General features: G+C 36.7%; 1 protein-coding gene across 4 annotated transcripts in view; it reads left to right on the top strand.

The window, feature by feature from the left end:
* STAM (signal transducing adaptor molecule) overlaps nt 1-20,375 on the top strand; it is a 74,609-nt gene that overhangs the window by 9,709 nt on the left and 44,525 nt on the right. For 3 of the 4 annotated variants that reach the window (XM_070601347.1, XM_070601348.1, XM_070601350.1), the window contains exon 2: nt 8,296-8,380. The exons of the other annotated variant lie outside the window; for it this stretch is intronic. In XM_070601347.1, coding sequence (XP_070457448.1) covers nt 8,296-8,380 — 85 coding nt within the window. The remainder of the gene's footprint in view (nt 1-8,295; nt 8,381-20,375) is intronic. 4 annotated transcript variants of the gene reach the window in all.

Here is a 20,375-nt window from a genome sequence, read left to right as displayed (position 1 = left end):
TGCACACAGTATATGTAAGTCAAATCATTATGCTCTACTCCTTAAGCTTATACAATGCTACATCCCAATTTTATCTCTATAAAACGAGATTAAAAAAGAAAACATTTTGATATTCCTAATAAGAGTCAGCAAAAGTTGACTCAGTGGAAATAATGACTCTTAAAACTTAACATAGCGGAATCTGTAGTCTCTTCTGTCTCTCTGTCTCTTCTGTCTTAGTTTCTCAGGCTTTCCTAATACTCCTTTAGTCTCCCTCCAGGTCTTTACCTCTTTTTCAGCTTGCTTCAGGCTTTTCATTTTTTCTGTGACTTTTTTTTAATCTCATATTTAAGTTCTATCTGCTGGTTTCATTTCCTTTTTGAGTCTAAGCTACTTCAGATAAGGCCTGGCACAGACTAGAAACTTATTCCATTTTTTTGAATATATGTTGTTGAATATTTTTTTGTTGAATATTTTTTGTTGAATATTTGTTGAATATCTGCCTAAATTTTGTAATTTCCTGCAGTTACATCACTTTATCAAGATCTAAGATGTTTTGGACATTTGTATTAATTCTTAGACAAGGAGTTTGTTTGTGTGAGTAAGCTGCTTTTGTTATCTTTCATTTTAGAAGATGGTAGGGTGACCAGGTCTGCGTACCCTACCTACCACTGCCTATACCGTATTAGATACTTATTCTAGTTCTCAGGTGGCAGTGACTAATTGGTAGGTGTTGCCGTGTCCCTGAAGGCCATGATATAGATCAGGTATTGTAAGCCTACCAAGAATTTGGACAGAATTGGCTGCTTTCTATCTTTTGCTCTTAAACTGGCTATGACCCACCTCCAGCTCTCAGTAGTAGGTCAGCATGGGGAAATGAGTGTTGTCTGTTGAACCAGGCAGCAGGGCCTTGAGGGGAAGACAGGAGCAGGAATTTCACTGTCACATCACCAAGACCCACCATTACAGGTCAGAATCGTGGTATGGATCAGGCCTCCCAGCTTCAAACCGTGGCAATATTAGCGAGGATCTTGGTGGTGCTGTCCTTCAACAGACGTGTTCCCTGAGTTAGTGCTTTGGTCAAGGCGGGTTACCTTCCACTTTTATATAGCTTTCGTTTCAGAAGATAATAATGATTTCTTTTTGAAGTTCTTTTCTTCCTATGTAGACTCTTGTTTCTTCTAAGTTGCTTTCTTCTGTTTTTTTTTTTTTCTCCTGTATTTGTTTGTTTTGTTTGTCTTTTCCTTCATCTTCCATTGTTAGAAGATTTTCTCCGATAGCTGATGGTCCTGGGTTGTCTGCCCATGATTAACACTAGAGAAATAGAAAGCATCTGGGAAGCTTTGGTCATGTGGTTGTCCTTACTGACTTTGAACTTCACTATGGGTCGATCTGGTGTACCGTTTACCGTGGAACCTCTCTCCACCCCTCTGTATCACTGTCTTGAGTGTCTTTAGGTCTTTCCTCTTGGGCTGACCTGGAGTCCCCAGGGAATAGTCTTCTAATCTCTCTGAGGGTGAAGATATGACTGAGGGGAGAGGGTAGAATAGGATAATTTCTGGGAGGGCAGGTATTTGGTGGAGACCCCAAGACCACCCCCCAGTTCTAGGATTCACCAGGACTCACAGGATTCAACAGATACTCTTACTTAAAGCTATGATTTGTTACAGTGAAAGGACCCAAAAGGCAATCAGCAAAGTGACAAGGCGCATGGGGTGAAGTCTGGGAAAACCAGGCACAAGCTTCCCAGGGTCCTCTCCTAATGAAGCCACACAGGACGCACTTAATCTCCCCAGCAGGGAGTTGTGATGACATGTGTGAAATCTTGCAACCAGGGATGTTTGTTGGAGACTCAGTGCCCGGGGTTGTTGTCGGGAGCTGGTCATGTGGGCAGACTCTGCCTGTCACCCTACCCACACTCCAGCCTCCCAAAAGGGAAAGCAGGTATTCAGCATAAACCATATAGTTTGTACAGCCAGTTTAGGGATAGTGAGCCAGTCTTCTCAGTTGTGAGAATGGTGGGAACCCTCCCGAAATCAAGTTTCCACACACCAGGCAATGCTTATAAGTAGGCCTTTTAAAGGATAGCAGTCAGGCCTCTGTGCTCGTTTCTGCACAGCAGGTATCAGCATTCATGCAGTTGCTTAATTCCTTTATTTATTAATTTTTAAAAGTGGGCTTTATTTTTTAGAACAGTTTTAGATTCACAGAAAAGTTAAGCAGCACGTACAGAAATTTCACGTATATTTCCTGCCCCCACATATGCACAACCTCCCCCACTATCAACATCCTGCACTGGAGTGGTATACTTGTTACAGTCGTGAACCTACATACACTCACCATCATCACCCAAAGTTCATAGCTTGCGTTAGTGTTCATTCTTGGTGTTATATGTTCTAAGGGTTTTGACAAATATATAATGACACCTACCTACTACTATAGTATACACCATAGTTTCACTGCCCTATACATTCTCTGTGCTCCGCCTGTTTATCTCGCCCTCCCCTCGACCCCTGGCAATCACTGATTCTTTTACTCTCTCCATAGTTGTGCCTTTTATAGAATGTCATATAGTTAGACACATGCATTATGTAGCCTTTTCAGCTTGGCTTCTTTCACTTAAGAATATGCATTTATAGTTTATCTGTCTTTTCATGGCTTGCTAGCACATTTCATTTTAGCCCTAAATCATATTTCATTGTCCTGATGTATCACAATTTATCCATTCACCTACGGAAGGACATCTTGGTTGCTTCCAAGTTTTGGCAATTATGGATAAAGCTGCTACAAACATCCCTGTGCAGGTTTTTGTGTAGACATGTTTTCTACTCCTTTGAGTAAATACCGAGTAGCGCATTTGCTAGGTTGTATGGTAGGATGGTTTTATAAGACACTGCCAAACTGTCGTCCAAAGTGCCTGTACCATTTTGCATTCCCACCAGCAGTGACTGAGAGTTGCTGTTCCTCTGTATCCTCGCCAGCATTTGGTGATGTCAGTGTTTTGAATTTTGGCCATTCTAGTAGGTGTGTAGTGGTATCTGGTTGTTGTTTCAATTTGTAATTCCCTGATGACATATGATTTGGAGCATCTTTTCATATATTTATTTGCCATCTGTAGATCTTTTTTGGTGAGTTGCCTATTCAGGTCTTTTGCCCATTTTTTAATTGGATTGTTCATTTTCTTATTGTTGAGTTTTAAAGAGTTCCTTGTATGTTTTGGATAACAGTCCTTTATCAGATAGGTGTTTTGCAAATATTTTTCCCAGTCTGTTGTTTATCTTCGCATTTTCTTTACAGTGTTTTTCATACAGCAGAAATTTTTGATTTTAATGAAGTCCAGATTATCAGTTATTTCTTTCATGGCTCATGTCTGTGGTGTTATATCTAAAAAGTTGTTGCCATACCCCAGGTCATCTAGATTTTATCCTGTGTTATCGTCTACGAGTTTTACAGTTTGTCCTTTACATTTAGATCTGTGATCCATTTTGGGTTAGTTTTTGTGGGGGTCCTAAGAGCTATGTCCAGATTTATTTTTTGCATGTGGATGTCCAGTTCTTCCAGCACCGTTTGTTGAAAACACTGTCTTTACTCCATTGTATTGCCTTTGATCCTTTGTCAAAGATGAGTTGACTTTATTTGTGTGTGTATGTTTCTGGGCTTTCTATTTTGTTCCATTGATCTGTTTGTCTCTTCTTTCACCACTACCATATTGTCCTGATTACTGTAGCTGTAGAGTAAGTCTTGACGTTTGGAAGTGTCAGTCCTCCAGTTTATTCTTCTCCTTCAGTATTGTGTTAGCTATTCTGGGTCTTTTGACTTTTCATGTAAACTTTAGAGTCAGTTTGTTGATATCTACAAAATAACTTGCTGAGATTTTGACTGGGATTGCGTTGAATCTATAGATCAAGTTGGGAAGAACTGATATCTTGACAATATTGAATCTTATTCATGAACATGGCATCTCTCTCAATTTATTTAGTTCTTTGATTTTTTTCATCAGAGTTTTGTAGTTTTCCTCATATGTATTTTGTTAGATTTATAAAGTATTCCATTTTTTTGTGTGCTAATGAAAATGGTATTTTTTTTAAAATTTAAAATCCCACTTGTTTATTGCTGGTATATAGGAAAGCAGTTGATTTTTGTATGTTAAACTTGTATCTTACAACCTTGCTATAATCACTTATTAGTTCCAGGAGTTTTTTTAATTGACTCTTTTGGATTTTCTACAGAGATGAGTATGTTATCTGCAAACAAAGACAGTTTTATTTCTTTTATCTTAATCTGTATACCTTTTAAATCCTTTTCTTGTAGAAGTTTATGTTAGCGATTTTAAGTTTTTTCCTGATGTGTTCATTCAGTGCTATAAATTTCCCACTAAGCACTGATTTCAACTACATTTCACAAATTTTGATAGGTTGTACTTTTATTTTTATTTAGATCAAAAGATTTTAAAATTTCTCTGGAGATTTCTTCTTTGACCCATGTATTATTTAGAAGTGTGTTATTTAATGTCATGAATTTTAGGATTTTCCAGTTATCTTTTTTGTTAATGATTTCTAGTTTAACTCCTTTGTGGCCTGTGAGCAGACACTGTAGGATTTCTAGTCCTTTAAATTTGTTGTGGTGCGTTTTATGGTCCAGAATGGGGTCTCTTGTAGTGAATGTTTCATGTGAGCTTGAGAAGAATGTGTATTCTGCTGTTTTTGGATGAAATAGTCTGTAGATGCTTATTATTTCTAGTTGATTCATGTGTTGTTAAGTTCAGCTATGTCCTTACTGATTTTCTGCCTACTGGATTTGTCTGTTTCTGATGCAGTGATGTTGAAGTCTCCAACCTATTTCTCTTTGCAGTACTCTTACTTTTTGTCTCAGTTATTTTGACACTCTCTAGTTAGGTGCATACGTATTAAGGATTGTTATGTCTTCTTGGAGAATTGACCCCGTTACCATTATGTAATGTCTCTATCTCTGATAACTTCCCTTGCTCTGAAGTCAGCTCTGTTTGAAATTAATAGAGCTACTCCCACTTTCTTTTGATTAGTGTTAGGATGGTATATCTTCCATCCATTTACTTTTAATCTATATGTGTCTTTATATTTAAAGTAAGTTTCTTGTAGACAACACACAGTTGGATCTTGTTTTTTGATCACTCTGAGGATTTGTGTATTTAGACCATTAGCATTTAAAGTGATTGTTGTTGGATTAATATCTATCATACCTGTTACAGTTTTCTAGTTGTAGCCCTTATTCTTTGTTTCTGTTTTTTCTGCCTTTTGTGGTTTTAATTGAGCGTTTTATATGTTTGCATTTTCTCTCTTTTTAGTATATCAATTGTACTTCTTTTTTGTTGTTATTTTTAGTGGTTGCCCTAGAGTTTGCTGTATACATTTATAACTAGTCTAAATCCATTTTCAAATAAGGTTTTACTACTTCACTGGTAGTGCAAGTACCTTATAATAACACGATATTCCTAATTCCTCTCTTCTGTCGCAGGTATGCTGTCATTCATTTCACTAATACTTAAGTGCATATATATATGTATACACACACATATGTATCTCCTGTATCATTTTCCTCTCTCTGAAGAACTTCTTTTAACCTCTCTTGCAAGGCGGGTCTACTGGCAACAAATTCCTTCAATGTTTCTTTGTTTGAGAAAGTATTTCTCCTTTCCTTTTGAAGAGTAATTTCACAGTGTACATAATCCTAGGGTGTGGTTCTTTTCTCTCCACATGGTTCCACTCCATTCTCTCTTTGCGTGGTTTCTGAGATGTTGGATGTAGTTCTTATGTTTACTCCTGTACAGGTAAGGTGTTTTTTTTCCTGCTGGCTTCTTTTTCTATTTTTTCTTTCTTTTTGATTTTCTGCAGTTTGACTATGATATGGCTAGGTGTAGTTTTTTGATGTTTACTGTGCTTGGTGTTCTTGGGGCTTCCTGGACCTGTGGTTTGGTTTCTTACATTAATTTGGGGCAGATTCTCAGTCATTTTTGCTTCAAATATTTTGTCTGTTTTTTTCTCTCTTTCTTCTCCTCTGTATTCCAGTTATGCCTATGTTACACCTTCTGTAGTTTTTCACAGTTCTTTGATAATCTGTTCCAGCTTTTTCCCCCCAGTCATTTCTTCTCTTTGCTTTTCAGTTTTGGAAGTTTCTGTTGACATATCCTCAAGCTCAGAGATTCATTCCTCAGCCGTGTCCAGTCTACTGATGAGCCCGTCAAAGGCATTCATTTCTCCTGTACTACTTTTGATCTCTAGTATTTCTGTTTGATTCTTTTATAGGATTTCTGTCTCTCTGCTTATCTTGTCTGTTCTTGCATGTTGTCTCCTTTTTACATTAGAGTTCTTAGCATATTAATCATAGTTTTTAGAATTCCTGGTCTGGTAATTCCAACATCCCTGCCATGTCTGAGCCTGGTTCTGATGCTTGCCCTGTCTCTTCAGCCTGGTTTTTTGCCTTATAGTCTGGCTTGCTGAAAGCTAGGCACAGTGTACTAGATAAAAGGAATACCAGCCTTTTGTGAAGTGTTGGCAAGGTGTTGAGAGGAGAAGCTTCTCTAGTCCAGTGCTTAGGTCTCAGTCTTTGAGGGAGTCTCTGCCCCTGGGGTGCCAGTTTCTTGTGTGCTGCTCAGATTTTCCCCGTCTTAGGTGGGACCGGATGGCTAGAGTGGGCTGGAGTTGGATATTCCTCTTCTCCCACATGGAAGGCCAGAGCAGACTGGAATTGGGCGTTTCCCTGATGCCAGGTGGGTTCATCTCTGACAAAACCCTTGTTGGTTAGGTGCTGGTAAAATAATTTATCTTGAGAGTAAGTCTTGTTAAGAAGAGAATGCTCTGGTGTATTTCAAAATGATTACTTTTCCCCTTCCCCTACTGGGAAAATAGGGAAAATTTTCTCTGATATTCACCTTGAGAATCTGGGAGAACTCATGAAAATAAAACTCAGAAAGTGTGGGGGCTCTCCTATGTCTGGGCTTCTGTGGAGTTTTAACTCTCAGACTTGTGCACACTTAGCCTCCAGTAGTTTGTCAATCGCGGTGTAGATTTTCTTACTCTGGTACCGGTTCCTGGTTTCTGCTCTAAGTTGTAATTCTATGTATCCACCTGTCTGTCTCTCTCATTTTGGGGATGGTGGTTTGCCCCGTGACCCTACTTCTGAGGGATCTAAGAAGAGTTGTTGATTTTTTACTTTGTTCAGCATTTTACTCGTTAGGGTGGAGTGATAACTTCCAAGGTCCTTACATGCCCGACTGGAAACCAGAAGTAATTCCTTATTTTTGGTGCCTGTGTCTCAGTTATGCCTCTTGTCTCATCTAGAAGAACTTTGCTTTACCTGCAGAAAAGAAACCTTCACTCATCTGCTCAGGTAGGGGAGAGGTGGTTACTAGAGCCCTTGAGTAAGAGAGGTAAAGTAGGGACCTGCCTACATTTCAAACAGCATGAACCCATTCTGCCTGACTTAAGGCTTCTTTCTTCACTCTCAATTGCGGACATTCCTTCTGCTCCCAGTACTTGAATTTTCTGAGAATTCAGTGGTGTAAATCAGCCTCGTTCTTAAGCTTTTTTTCTTACTGCCAATATGTGATTCACTCTTTTGGGGTCTTATAAGTAGGTTACCAGGTATCTATATTGTTATATAGATTTTGAGATATTGTTGCTATTATCTCTTACTGTGTTTTCCTTGTCCTTGTGTGTTTGTTTTAAAAAATCCTTTTGTTATAATTAAGAGAGGGAGCTGAATTCGATGATTGGGTTCAATTTGCCATACCTCTGTTGATGTTTTTAATTTGTCGAGTTTTTCCTTAGGGAAAATATTCAGTTAAAACTTGGTTTTCTTTTGTTCAATTTCCCCCTCCCCCTTCTCAGAAACCCAAATCAACAAAACTGGAAATTAATTAATTTAATTACCTGAAGCATTTTGATAGAGATCTGTGCCTAGTCATGTTCCATCACTAGCAAGTAAAGCTAAGAATCGTTTGATAATGAAATCATTTCTTATTTTAGACCTTCTATGTGCAGAAAGGGGTAGACCTGTATATAATTTTTTTTAATAAAGAAAAATCAATGACCTGTTTTTTGTACTAAGTAACAAGCGACTACAGTGTGAACTATAAATGTAATTGTGATGGGTGGTAAAAGTGCCCCTTGCCCCTTTTGAAGATGGACTTGGACATCTCATTGACCAGACTGCTGGCAACTGTTCTGATTTGTTGTTGATACTTGATTATACTACAGTTTGGTAATTCGAATGTGATCAAATTACCCCTTAAAATTTTTTTAAAATAATGTTTCTGCAATTTCTTTTCATAATACACAGAGAAAGCAACCAGTGAGATGAATACTGCTGAGGATTGGGGCCTCATTTTGGATATTTGTGATAAAGTTGGTCAATCTCGCACTGGGTAAGTGTTGCGAAGTTTCAGAGGATTTTTATTCATCCTTCCTTTTTATTAACACGAATAAAACAAGAATTAAAAGGTAAAGCATATTAAAGTTACAATTTAGTTTAAAAAGAGAATGGTTTTGCTAGCAAGATTTAAAGAATCATTTCATTTAAGTTATTCCTTGTAACCAGTTACGGGTAACAGTATTACAACTTTAGTTAATCACCCGTGTCCTTATTTGCCTCCTGAAATCTAACTTTTTCCACTGATTTTTAAAGTCATCAGCGATTTCTCAGTTACCAAGTTTTTGTGGTTATTTCTGAGTTCCTTGTCACATCTGCAACATTCTACCCAACTAATCAGTGACTATTGAAAGAGAGAGAGTTTTAGGGAACCAGAATCTTAAACTTTTTGGCGTACAGATTTTATTGGTAATAACAGAGCTTTCTAAACACTGTCGCGAGTAGATTAACCTGCTATACACATTAATGGTTCCTTGGTTCTTGGGCTAATAACATCTGGTTATTAGCCTCATTTGCCCCTTTGTGCCACACAAATACTGTCTTATTTATATACTTTCATGTGAGAAAATGTTAGGGAGCGCTGCTGTGTTATACTTGATTGTTCCGGCGGTAATCTCAGGCCTCTGACGGTGCCTTCTTTGCTCTTCTTCCTTCCCTTCTAAATATAGATAGTTCCTTGAACTTGTTTTGATACATTTTTTCCTAATACTTTTCTCTTTTCTAATAATTTTTCTTTTGAAATCTCACAACTTCCAGATACCTTTATATGGGTGACATCTGTATTTTCAGCTCTGATTTTTCTTACCGAAGCACTGGTCCTGCAGACTTAGTGTCATTTCTGGATATCACACTATATAAACCTTAATCTCACCATTTGGAAACCTGAACTCATGTCTGTTTTTGCTTTAAACCTACTTTTTCCCTTCATTCCCTGTCTCTGTTAATGACAAGATTGCTCTTTCATTTGAGGTTAAACCTCAGCGTCACCTCCACATTTATTTTGTTTCTAAATTCTGTCAATCTGCCTCTATAATCCGTCTCAAGATGTTGATGTTATGAAGTCCCCTTAGTTAAGTTCTTGAACGTTGCCCAAACAGGCAGGGGCTGTTTGTCTGCAGGGCCTTTCTACCCTCCACTAGTCCTTTCTGGCTTCTGACATGCTCCCCCGTCAAGTTCCCAAGAATGAGCCCTCAAATGTGGCCTCATTCCCTTTGCTGTCTTTACATTTCAGTACGCTAAGTTCTTTCTGACTCTGTTAGTTCCTTAATTCCTTAAGTTAGTTCCTTAATTTAATTGAATGTTGAGTGGTCTGCCTCTTTTTGATTGAGTACTGTGTGCTGCATATCTATTCCTTTTTCTCTATTTCTGTTGGCCTCACCTTACTTGAGACTAGTAATGCCTAGACTAGTGAATTAACCTTCTGTCATTTCTTCCATTCCCATCTCTTTTCTGTCCAGTTCTTATATCCAGTTGCTTTATAACAACTCTGACCATGTTACTCCCCTACCTTCTGTACTGAAGTCTAACCTCCTTAGTCCTCAGAATCATGTATTTTCCTTTTACTTCTCTCATACGTAGCATTCTTTGCAATTCAAGCATTTGAGTTGTCAGTGCTTTTGTACTTTAGTTTACTGCTTTTGGTCACTATTTTCCCTCAGCATGGAATATTTTCTTCTCCAATTTTGCTATCTCTGTGTCTCATATCCTTCCACACTCAATATAGATACCATTTCTTCCACAAAGCCTTTCTTTATGCCCTTTACTGAAAATCATTTTATGATCTTCTGAATCCTTAAAGCCTCTATCAAAACCATTCTTAGTTGTGTTATGTCTTGTATTACAGTAATTCATATCTATCTAGTAGACTTAGATTTGTAGAATGAAAGGTTCATGAACTTTTTCTGAACGGTGGAAAGAAGCAAATAGCTTAGTGGTTGGGAGCATGGACTCTGGAGTCATACAGCCTGGGTTCGACCTAGCTTTCACTACTTAGCGGAGTCACAATCCGTGAGTAACTTTTCTAATTTGCTACATAAGAACGAAAGTAGTATCTTTTTCATAGGGGGCATGTTGTGAGTATGAGATTAGTTTATATATATATAAACATATATATGGTGTTTATAATAGTACCCGGCATGTGGCTAAGTGGGTGCAACTCTGCCTCTTTTTGATTAAAGTCATATTTCTGACAGTTTGTTGACTGGGTATCAACCTAGCTCCATCCCTGTATATTTGGAGATAACACTTTTATCTCGCATTCCAGTTGCAAAGTCCCTCTTTTCACTCTGTCAGTTTTCTTTTTATCTTCACTTTGATATTCTTCATGTTGTAAATACTTTTTATAATAATTTGATGAGTTGCTTGAAATGAAAAGACAAACTCTCTTTCATTACTAGAAATATTCCATATTTTTCTGGTTAATAAATTTGTAGCCCATCTGAAATTCTGTATGATGTATAATGTAGACAAAGAGATCAATTTGTTTTTCTTCGTGGTAACATTATACTAGAAACATTTATTGGTTATTCTTTTCCTTATTTTTTACTTGTGATAACTTTTAAGATCTACTCTCTTAGCAAATTTCAAATATACAAGATAGTACTAACTGTACTCACCATGCTGTACATTACATCCTCAGAACTTATTTATGTAACAACTGGAATTTTGTACTTTTTGACCACTGTCACCCATTTTATCCACCCCCACCTCCCTGGCAACCATTAATCTGTTCTCTGTTTCTATGAGTTCAGTTTTATTAGATTTCATGTTTAGTGAAATCATAGAGTATTTCTCCTTCTCTGTCTGACTTATTTGGCTTAGCGTAATGCCCTCACGGTCCATCCATGTTGTCCTCATATACTTAAAATGTACTAAACCATGGCTTTAAAGAACTATTTTCTGGGGTGGCCTGGTGGCATAGTGGTTAAGTTCACACACTCTGCTTCAGTGGCCTGGGGTTTGCGGGTTTGGATCCCAGGCATGGACCACTACACCACTCATCAAGCCATGCTGTGACGGCATCCCACATACAAACTAGAGGAAGATTGGCATGGATGTTTGCTCAGGGACAATCTTCCTCAAGCAAAAAGGAGGATTGGCAACAGATGTTAGCTCAGTACCAATCTTCCTCAACAAAGAAACCCGAAAACAAACAAAAAAACTATTTTCTGTTTGTCTCTTTTTTGTTTTTATCTAGTATCAATAGGTTCTGATACATGCTCATGTTTTATTTTTTCAAATTTATTTTGGACAGCATACTCTCTTTCAGCATATTCCTTAATATTTCCGTTATCCTTTGGGGATTTTAATTGACATTATGCTAAAGCCATGAATTTACTTAGGAAGTATTTTTAACTTCGGTAATTTAAATAATGAGGGGTGGTCTATTTGTCCTTTTAATCAATATTTTTTCTTTTCCTCTTTCCTTCTCTTTCTTCCACTTATTTTTCCCTCCCTTAATAGTTCTTGCTCTCTAGTTTCTTTAAATCCTCATTAATTTCCAAGCATTTATTTATGTAAATGCGATATCTCTTTATAGCTCTTCTTAATAAAGAATTGCTTGAAAAAGATTAAATAATAAAGATAATATTCTAGTATTACTGAGGTTTTTTAAAAAATGTAAAACTCTCAATATTTGCTCATGTGTGAGATTTCTCTTTAAGAATAATGTTTTATATACATAGTCAGTTATGTTTTTACTTTGTTGCTGTACCTTGATAATTTCCTAATAGGAAATAGTAAGCATCAGGGCCACATTATGACTTTCATGGGCTCTTGGCACTTTTGCCTTCATGAGTCCCTTTCTTCATAAGAAAACATTATTGTTTTTATTGTAATTTTATAATTATTTTATGACTGCATTGTTATAAAGACAAGTATATTATTATACATTAAAACATTTTCTTCGACCTTAAAGTTCATTTTTGTCTTCTGATTTTAAAAGAAACTAAAACATTCTTGTGGGCCCCTAAAATTATTGTGAGCCCTAGGTGTTGTGCCTATGTGCCTAAGGATAAGTATTACAGAATTAGAATGTGTATTCTCAGATCAACTTAGTAATAGAAAATTATTAAGGTTCTTTTTAGGCGAGTAGTAAACTGTGGCCTACTTCTGGTGGAGTTCCTGTATGTCATTTGTTTGTTTATTTTTGTGGTAAAATATATGTAACATAGAATTGACCACTTTAACCATTTTTAACTGTACAGTGTGTGGCATTCAGTACGTTCACATTGTTGTGGGATCATCACCATTATCCGTCTTCAGAACTTTTCATCATCCTCAACTCAACTCTGCACCTATTGAATAACTTCCCATTCCCTCCTTCCTCAGCACCTGGCAACCACTTATAGTTTGTCTTTAATCTTTTAAATCATTTTATTATAAGTGTATATGGAAAACTTACTCAGCTGTGGTTTATGTTATCTAGGAACCAAGATACATGTGTTTAGATAGGGATTGCAGATGAAAGCATAAGAATATTGAAACGATATTGTAGGTTGTCAGTGACATATTCTAGACACCGGGTGTGCTTTAGAGAAGGCTGACACGTACTTAGTGTGAGAGGGGAAAGGGGATCTGAGTTTCTCTGAGGCAAATTTAGATAGGGTATGTTGAAGTAGAGGGACGCTATGGATTGGAATGCAATTCCTAAGCTTATTTGTATACTAGGCAACAGTCCAGGTTTTTTAGAAAAGCTTTCCCATTTAATGTGTTAATGTGTTAATCTGTAATTTTATAAAGTGTACAGATCTAGTTAAGAGAGTGGATTTAGGGATGGTGGAGGGAACTTTGGGGGAAGCATTTCTCTTTCAGTAAGATTTGTTTTTTTAGCAAAATGATTTGTAACCAGCAATATATTGTCGAATTATTTAGTGCATAAGTAAAATAATTTGTATTAGTTTGTCTTTCTTCCCTAAGAACCCTAAGAAATAATGTTTAAAATCCTTTTGGCCTTTTCTTTTTCTTCTTCTTGTTTTATTTTTTTGGTAAAAGTCATCTGTTTTAGAGTTGTGGTAGTTAGGAAACGATTCTCAAGTTTTAAGGGGAAAAAAAGGGCCATTATTGTGAAATTTCATTTAGTCAGAACTTTGACCCAGACACACGGCTCCCAGTGGTGTTTTGAAAAATCCCCCTTTGGTAAAAAAAAAAAAAAAAAAAAAACCCTTAAAAAAAATCTTATTGTTCTGTTCCTTAAACTTATGTTCTTTAAATCTGTTCTTTAAACATATGTATGTGTGTATTTATGTTTATTGATTTAAAGAAATACACTTATATAAAACATGTACTTTTAAAAATAGATATTCACAAGGCTCAAAAACTAAAACAAGTTAAATAGATTAACGTTGACAAATCTGACTCTGGTCCCTGTTTTCCTCTTCCATTCTCTGTAGATTACCACTTTGTTTCTTTTGTATCTTTCTGTTGTTTCTTTACACAAATGTGAATATATTTCCCCCGTTCATAGACCATAAGCAGACTGTATACACTATTCTACATTTGTAATTACTTAATTAGTTCCTTAATGTATCCTGTCAGCCTTAGAAATCTATTTCTTTTAATGTCTGTTAGTATTGTGGTGGTTTTCAAATTGATAAATTTAGACATTATTTTCTACTTTAACATCAGTTTTGATTAGTGGCATATAGAATATGTAACACACTTTAATAATTATTAATTAAAATTATTTATTAATTTCAAATAGTTATGTCAATCTCAGGAAACTTAGTAGCTGTAATTCCTATTTGCTTCATATAGGTTATAGGTTTTTCTTTTTAAGCCTGAAATGTTTGAATATGCTGGACTTAAAACTTCAAAAAACATTCTGAAAATTTTTTTCTGACTTCCTGAGATATTCACATGATGTTTAGTGTGTGGCTCCAGTGTATGAGTAAGTACTGAAAAATGCCTAGCCAGTGAGGTCATGTGATGGACTGAAAAGTCTCTGTTTAGAATCAAGGGAACTTTCAGAGTGATAGTAGCAGTTTTCTTTAACATGTCTTAACATAATAAATAGCTTTTGTCTGTTAATTTTGAGTGATTTCTTTATAGTCTCATATGTAAAAAGTAGATGTTGAGGATAGGTAAATCTTTGATTTATTCAAACATAACTAGAAGGATAAAATGATAATTATTACTGATATTTTGTGAAAAATATAAATATAAGCCTTTGGGAAAGAGTTTGTTAAAAATATTTTTCATTGGCTTTGTATTGTCTTGTCCTGAACCTGGGCTGTGACTATTTCTGACCTTCAATTGGAGATTGATAGACTAGTTCCTGATTTGTTTTTTTTTTTAAGGGAAAAGTAATCTCTGACCTAGACATCTTACGTTGGAAGGGCAGCACCAGGTAGAGGAACAGATCTCTTCCAATATGTATTTTGTTATAATCACATCCTCAATTTATAGGCCTTAATTTTGAAAGTCTTTTAAGAGTAATAGCCAACACTTATTGACTGCTTATTTTTTGCCAGGTCTTATTTAAGTGTCTTATAAACATTTTATTTATCACAGCAGCTCTAGATACTGTAGGTTTTTCCAGTTGACAGACGAGAATCTGATTCATATTTAGGATTCTTTAATGTAATTTAAATTAGGGGAAGAATTCCAACAGGAATAAAACTACAGGATTTTTTTCGTAAAGCATGGTCTTGATTTCCATGACTCTTTCACTTTCTTTCTTTCTTTTTTTTTAAACATTTTATTTTGTTTTTTTTTGAGGAAGATTAGCCCTGAGCTAACATCCGCCACCAATCCTCCTCTTTTTGCTGAGAAAGCCTGGCTCTGAGCTAACATCCATGTCCATCTTCCTCCACTTTATATTTAGGACGCCTACCACAGCGTGGCTTGCCAAGCGGTGCCATGTCTGCATGCGGGATCTGAACCTGTGAACCCTTAGCTGCCGAAGCAGAATGTGGCACACTTAAGCGCTGCGCCACTGACCCAGCCCCTCACTTTCTTAACATCGCAGAATTTCTGTCATTGGTTTCATTCTCTTTGTAGCAGTCATTTTTCTGTTTATTTGACAAACACTTAGAACTAGCTGGGTATCATGCTTTGTGTATACAGTGATGAATAAAGCAAGCACTGCCTTTGCCATCAGTTGTGATGACAGTCTACTAGTGGAAGATCGAAATAAACGGATAAACAGATAATGGGCTAAGAAGATAGCAGAGTGCTTTAGTGGAGAATGAAAAGGGAGGCCTATTTAGATTTTTCAGAGATGGACTGGTGTGAGGGAGTAACGTTTATGCTATGATTTTAAAGTTGGGAAGAAACAAAGAGCTGAAAGCAGAGGTCCCAGGCAGAGGGAATAGTATCTGCATGAAAGCAGCAAGGTAGAGAACACTTGGTGCTTCCTAAGAACTTTAAAGATAGAGAATAACTGGAGCAGGGGTGAGTTACCCTAAATGAGCACAGAGTCGGGTATGTGAAAGAGTGAGTGAGTTAGAAAGATGGAACGTGAAGGTTGGAATGTTTGAAATTGAGATTATGGAGGGTTTTCAGTTGTTGATAATGACGTGGTCTAGCATGTGACCATGCCACTTATTAATAAGGTGAGATAGAAGTTGAAAAGCCAAGATGTTGGAAGCATCACTTAGATAGTTTTTAACATCTCTGAGAATTAAGATAGGAGTAGTGTTGGAGAGAGTGGCAGTGAGCCAGGAGTTAAAATCGTTGAGAAATGAGGGGACAATTGAAGTTTTTGTAAATGAACTGCAACTGGAAGATAGTCTGACATGATCAGAACTGGACTGTTTGAGGAAAGAGGGAGGGAGAATGATTTAGAAGTAGCAAAGAGAGCAAAGAGGACCCATACCTCATTTAGTAGGTTCAAGAGCCCGGGAAGGACAAAAAGTTACCACTTGATGGAGCCAGCCCCGTGTCTTAGTGGTTATGTTCTGCACGCTCCACTTTGGCGGCCCGGGTTTGGATCCCAGCTACAGATCTATGCCACTTGTTGGTGGCCATGTTATGGTGGCAACCCACATACAAAATAGGGGAAGATTGGCCCAGATGTTAGCTCTGGGCCAATCTTCCTCAAGCAAAAAGAGATTGGCAACAGATGTTGGCTCAGGGCAAATCTTCCTCAGGAGGAAAAAAAAGCTACCCCTTGAGGTGACTGCAGGAGAAATAGTATCCTCCATGGAGAGCAAGTTTCTGTAGAGCAAAAGGTCCAAAGATAGGGGCTTTTGTTGATAATGGGCTGTGACTTCTAGAGGATACAGCAGAAAGGTTTCAGAAGTTAGGGAGTAATGGATATGCAGAGCTGTTTGATGATGGAAAGGAGCTTCTTTTAGGGACTGGTGAAAACAAGAATAACAGGCATATGGTCTCGAGTTCTCAATTATTGGATAGGTGAAGAAGCTTGAGGTGGAATAGTCTTACGTCAAGTCAAAGGCTCACTCATATGCTTTACTGGGTTGAATGACTTTTTTGTGTGTTGAAGAGCTGTTTGTGTTTTCCTTCCCGTGAACTCTCTGTGCATATCCTTTCCTCATTTCTAGGAGTCCTTGATCTATTAAGGGCATATCTTGTCTGTAATATGAGTTGCATACATATATTTTTTTTCATTATTCTTTTGACTTTGCTATGTTGTTTGATTTTCCATTTAGGAGTTTCTGATTTTTATATGGTTGAATTTATCAGTCTTTTCTTATGGTTTATAGAATATTGAGTTATACAGGTCTTTCCTTCTCCGAGGTTTTAGTGGAATTGTCTGATGTTTTCTTTATGGTTTCATTTTTCGTTTTATAATGAATAGAATTTTTTTAATACAATTTTAGATTTACAGAAAAATTGAGCAGATAGTATAAAGAATTCCATATTACCCATCCCACCCCTTGTATACATCTTACATTAACATCTTACATTGTGATTATTAACATCTTACATTATTAACACCTTACATTAATGTGGTACATATGCTACAAGTAGTGAACCAGTATTGATACATTGTTATTAACTAACTAAAGTTTGTAGCTTACGTTAAGGCTCACTCTGTGTTGTACAGTTTTATGGGTTTTGACAGATCCATAATGACATGTGTCTGTCATTACACAGCAATAATTTTACTGTGTGATTACGCAGTATGGTGTCACCATCCTGAAAATGTCCTGTGCTCAACCTATTTGTCCCTCTTCCTCTCTCTCAACCTCTGAAACCACTAAGTTTTTTACTGTTTCTATAATTTTGCCTTTTCCAAAATGTCATAATTGGGATCATATACTATGTAGCCTTTTCAGACTGACTTCTCTTATTTAGCAAAATGCATTTACACTTCATATATGTATTTTCATGGCTTAATAGCTCTTTTTCTTTCTTTCTTTTTTTTTTTTTTTGGTGGGGAAGATTGTCCCTGAGCTAATAACATCTGTTGCCAATCTTCCTCTTTTTGCTTGAGGAAGATTATCCCTGAGTTAACATTTGTGCCAGTCTCCCTCTATTTTGTATGTGGGATGCCGCCGCAGCATGGCTTGATGAGCCATGTGTAGGTCTGCACCTGGGATCCAAACCTGCGAACCCTGGGCTGCTGAAGCGACGCACATGAACTCAACCACTATGCCACCTGGCTGGCCTGATAGCTTGTTTTTAAAAAAATTCTGAATAATGTTTCGTTATATGGATGTGCTGTAGTCTGTTTCTCCATTCACCTATTAAAGGACGTCTTGATAGTTTCTAGTTTTTGGTGAGTGTGAATAAAGCTGCTATAAAATATGTTCATGTGCAGGCTTTTTGTGGACATAGGTTTTCACCTCAATTGGGTAAATGCCTAGGAGCATGGTTGCTGAATCAAATGGTGAGACTATGTTTAGCTTTGAAAGAAACCACCGAACTATTTTTCAAAGTCTGTACCTGTGGTTTGGGTTTTTACACTTAAGTCTTTGATCTATTTGGAATCCATCCCGTTATTTAGTATGAAGTGTAACTCTAACTTTATTCTTTTCTGTTTGGCTACCCAAAAATTTCAACACCACTTACTGAATAGTCTATTATTTTCCTTCTGATTTGAAGTACTACTTTTGTATGTTACATTCCCCTATGTATTGAAATCTGGTTTTTGAACTTTCTCTTTTGTCCTGTCGGTATTGTCTATTCATGTCTTGCTACCACATGGTTTTAATTATTAAAACTTTTAATACATTTTAATATTTGGCAGGGCTAGTTTTCCTCATTTTTTTTTCCAGAGTTTTTCTGTATCCTCTTGTCCCTCTCTACTGTCCCAGATAAATTTTGGGATTGGCTTGACTAGTTTAAAAACAAAACTGTTTCTTTTTAAGTTCGCTTAGTTTTAAATTAATAAATGTCATTATGATATTAAATCTTCCTATCCAAGAACATAGCTTATCTTTCTGTTTATATCCTTTAGTAGTGTTATAAAGTTTTCCTCTTATAAGTCTTGTACATTTTTGCTTAAGTTTCTTATAATGTATTTTATCCTTTTTTGCTGCTATTTTGGTGGAGTCTTTCTTTAGCTGGTTGTTTAATGGGAAATTTCTTTTTTCAAAGGTAAACTGTATTATAACATCTGTCAATCCTGAAAGGAATGATCCACTGTAAGGGGAAAGTTGAGATGATGATTCAGGAGAAAGTTTCACTAGGGAGTAGAGACGGCATCTGATTAGATCTGATGTTTCCATCTTTACTTGCCCTAGACAATGATTTTGCTTGTATTTTACTGTGATTTTTAAAACACTGTATTTTACAGAATGAGACCTACAGAATCCAAATCCTAGTGACTGTAGAGATTGTTTCACAGATGAGGAAACTAAAGCCCTGAGATTTTTTTTTTTGGCAGTAGGTTAGCCCTGAGCTAATAGCTGCCACCAGTCCTCCTCTTTCTGCTGAGGAAGACTGGCCTCGAGCTGACATCCGTCCCCATCTTGCTCTACTTTATATGTGGGACACCTGCCACAGCATGGCTTGACAAGTGGTGTATAGGTCCACACCCAGCATCCGAACTGGCGAACCCTCGGCTGCCAAAGCAGAACGTGTGAACTTAACCCCTGCACCACTGGGCTGGCCCCAAGCCTTGAGATTTTAATGTGACTTATCCAAAAGTAGTAGCAGAGGCAATAGCAGAAGTCAGGTTTCTTGACTCCCAATTTTATGTTTTTTCTCACTTTTCTACTGCATCCTTAAGTGCCTGTAATGAACAGTTATTTGAAAGTTAAAATCATGAATCAAGACATGCTAATTTTGTATTGAAGTTTTTAGTGATTCCTCTCTCTCCCATGCATTATGTTACATTGTGTTTTGTTTGACTGAAATAATACTTTAGTGTTATATACTCTGGAATTCAAAATATCATCGTACTGAATTTAAGTGTGCAATGGATATTTTCTACCCTTCCATTAATCCTCAATATTTGGTATGTAGAAGTTCAGTTTACCCTCTTTTCTGATGAAGTCCTTCAGGATCGTGAGCTTGTTCTTCAAATAGCCAAAAAACATCATTTGTGTACTATATTCATGTTTCATCGATTATCTCATAAGGAATGCGTACTTTATAAGCTCAAAATTGAGAATTTGATGTCGTACTCAGTGTTTTGCCCTTCCCCCCTCGTGTTTTATGTAGTGTATATTACAGTTCAAATAGCATTTTTAATATGCCATTGATTATACAGTTACTCATTTCAGTTCTGATTTCTTTCATATTTTATATTAGAGTTTCCTTACAGTTAGTGTAATGCCTTTGTACTTTTGAAAGCCATCCTCTTAAATTAGACTCCCCTCAGTATTCAAAGACAGCTTATCTTATCTCTTAATTTAAAAAAAAATAATTTACTTCAGCAAAGATTTGAGTTCCCATATCTTTTAGTGTGTGCCTGCTAGATACTAGCATACTAAGACCTCTAAAAGCTATGCAGACACACACACCCTCCCACGTCCACAATATAGTTATACATAAATCCTTGAATGGTAAGATGTAGTAAGTCATTTTCTTATAGCATGTAAGATGAAAATGTTAACTTTAAATCACTCTGAAACAGC

The sequence above is a fragment of the Equus przewalskii genome, chromosome 30 (assembly GCF_037783145.1).
Source record: "Equus przewalskii isolate Varuska chromosome 30, EquPr2, whole genome shotgun sequence".
NCBI classification, from domain to species: domain Eukaryota; kingdom Metazoa; phylum Chordata; class Mammalia; order Perissodactyla; family Equidae; genus Equus; species Equus przewalskii.
Note: the sequence above shows the minus strand (reverse complement) of the source record. Positions and strands in the feature narration are given on the sequence as shown.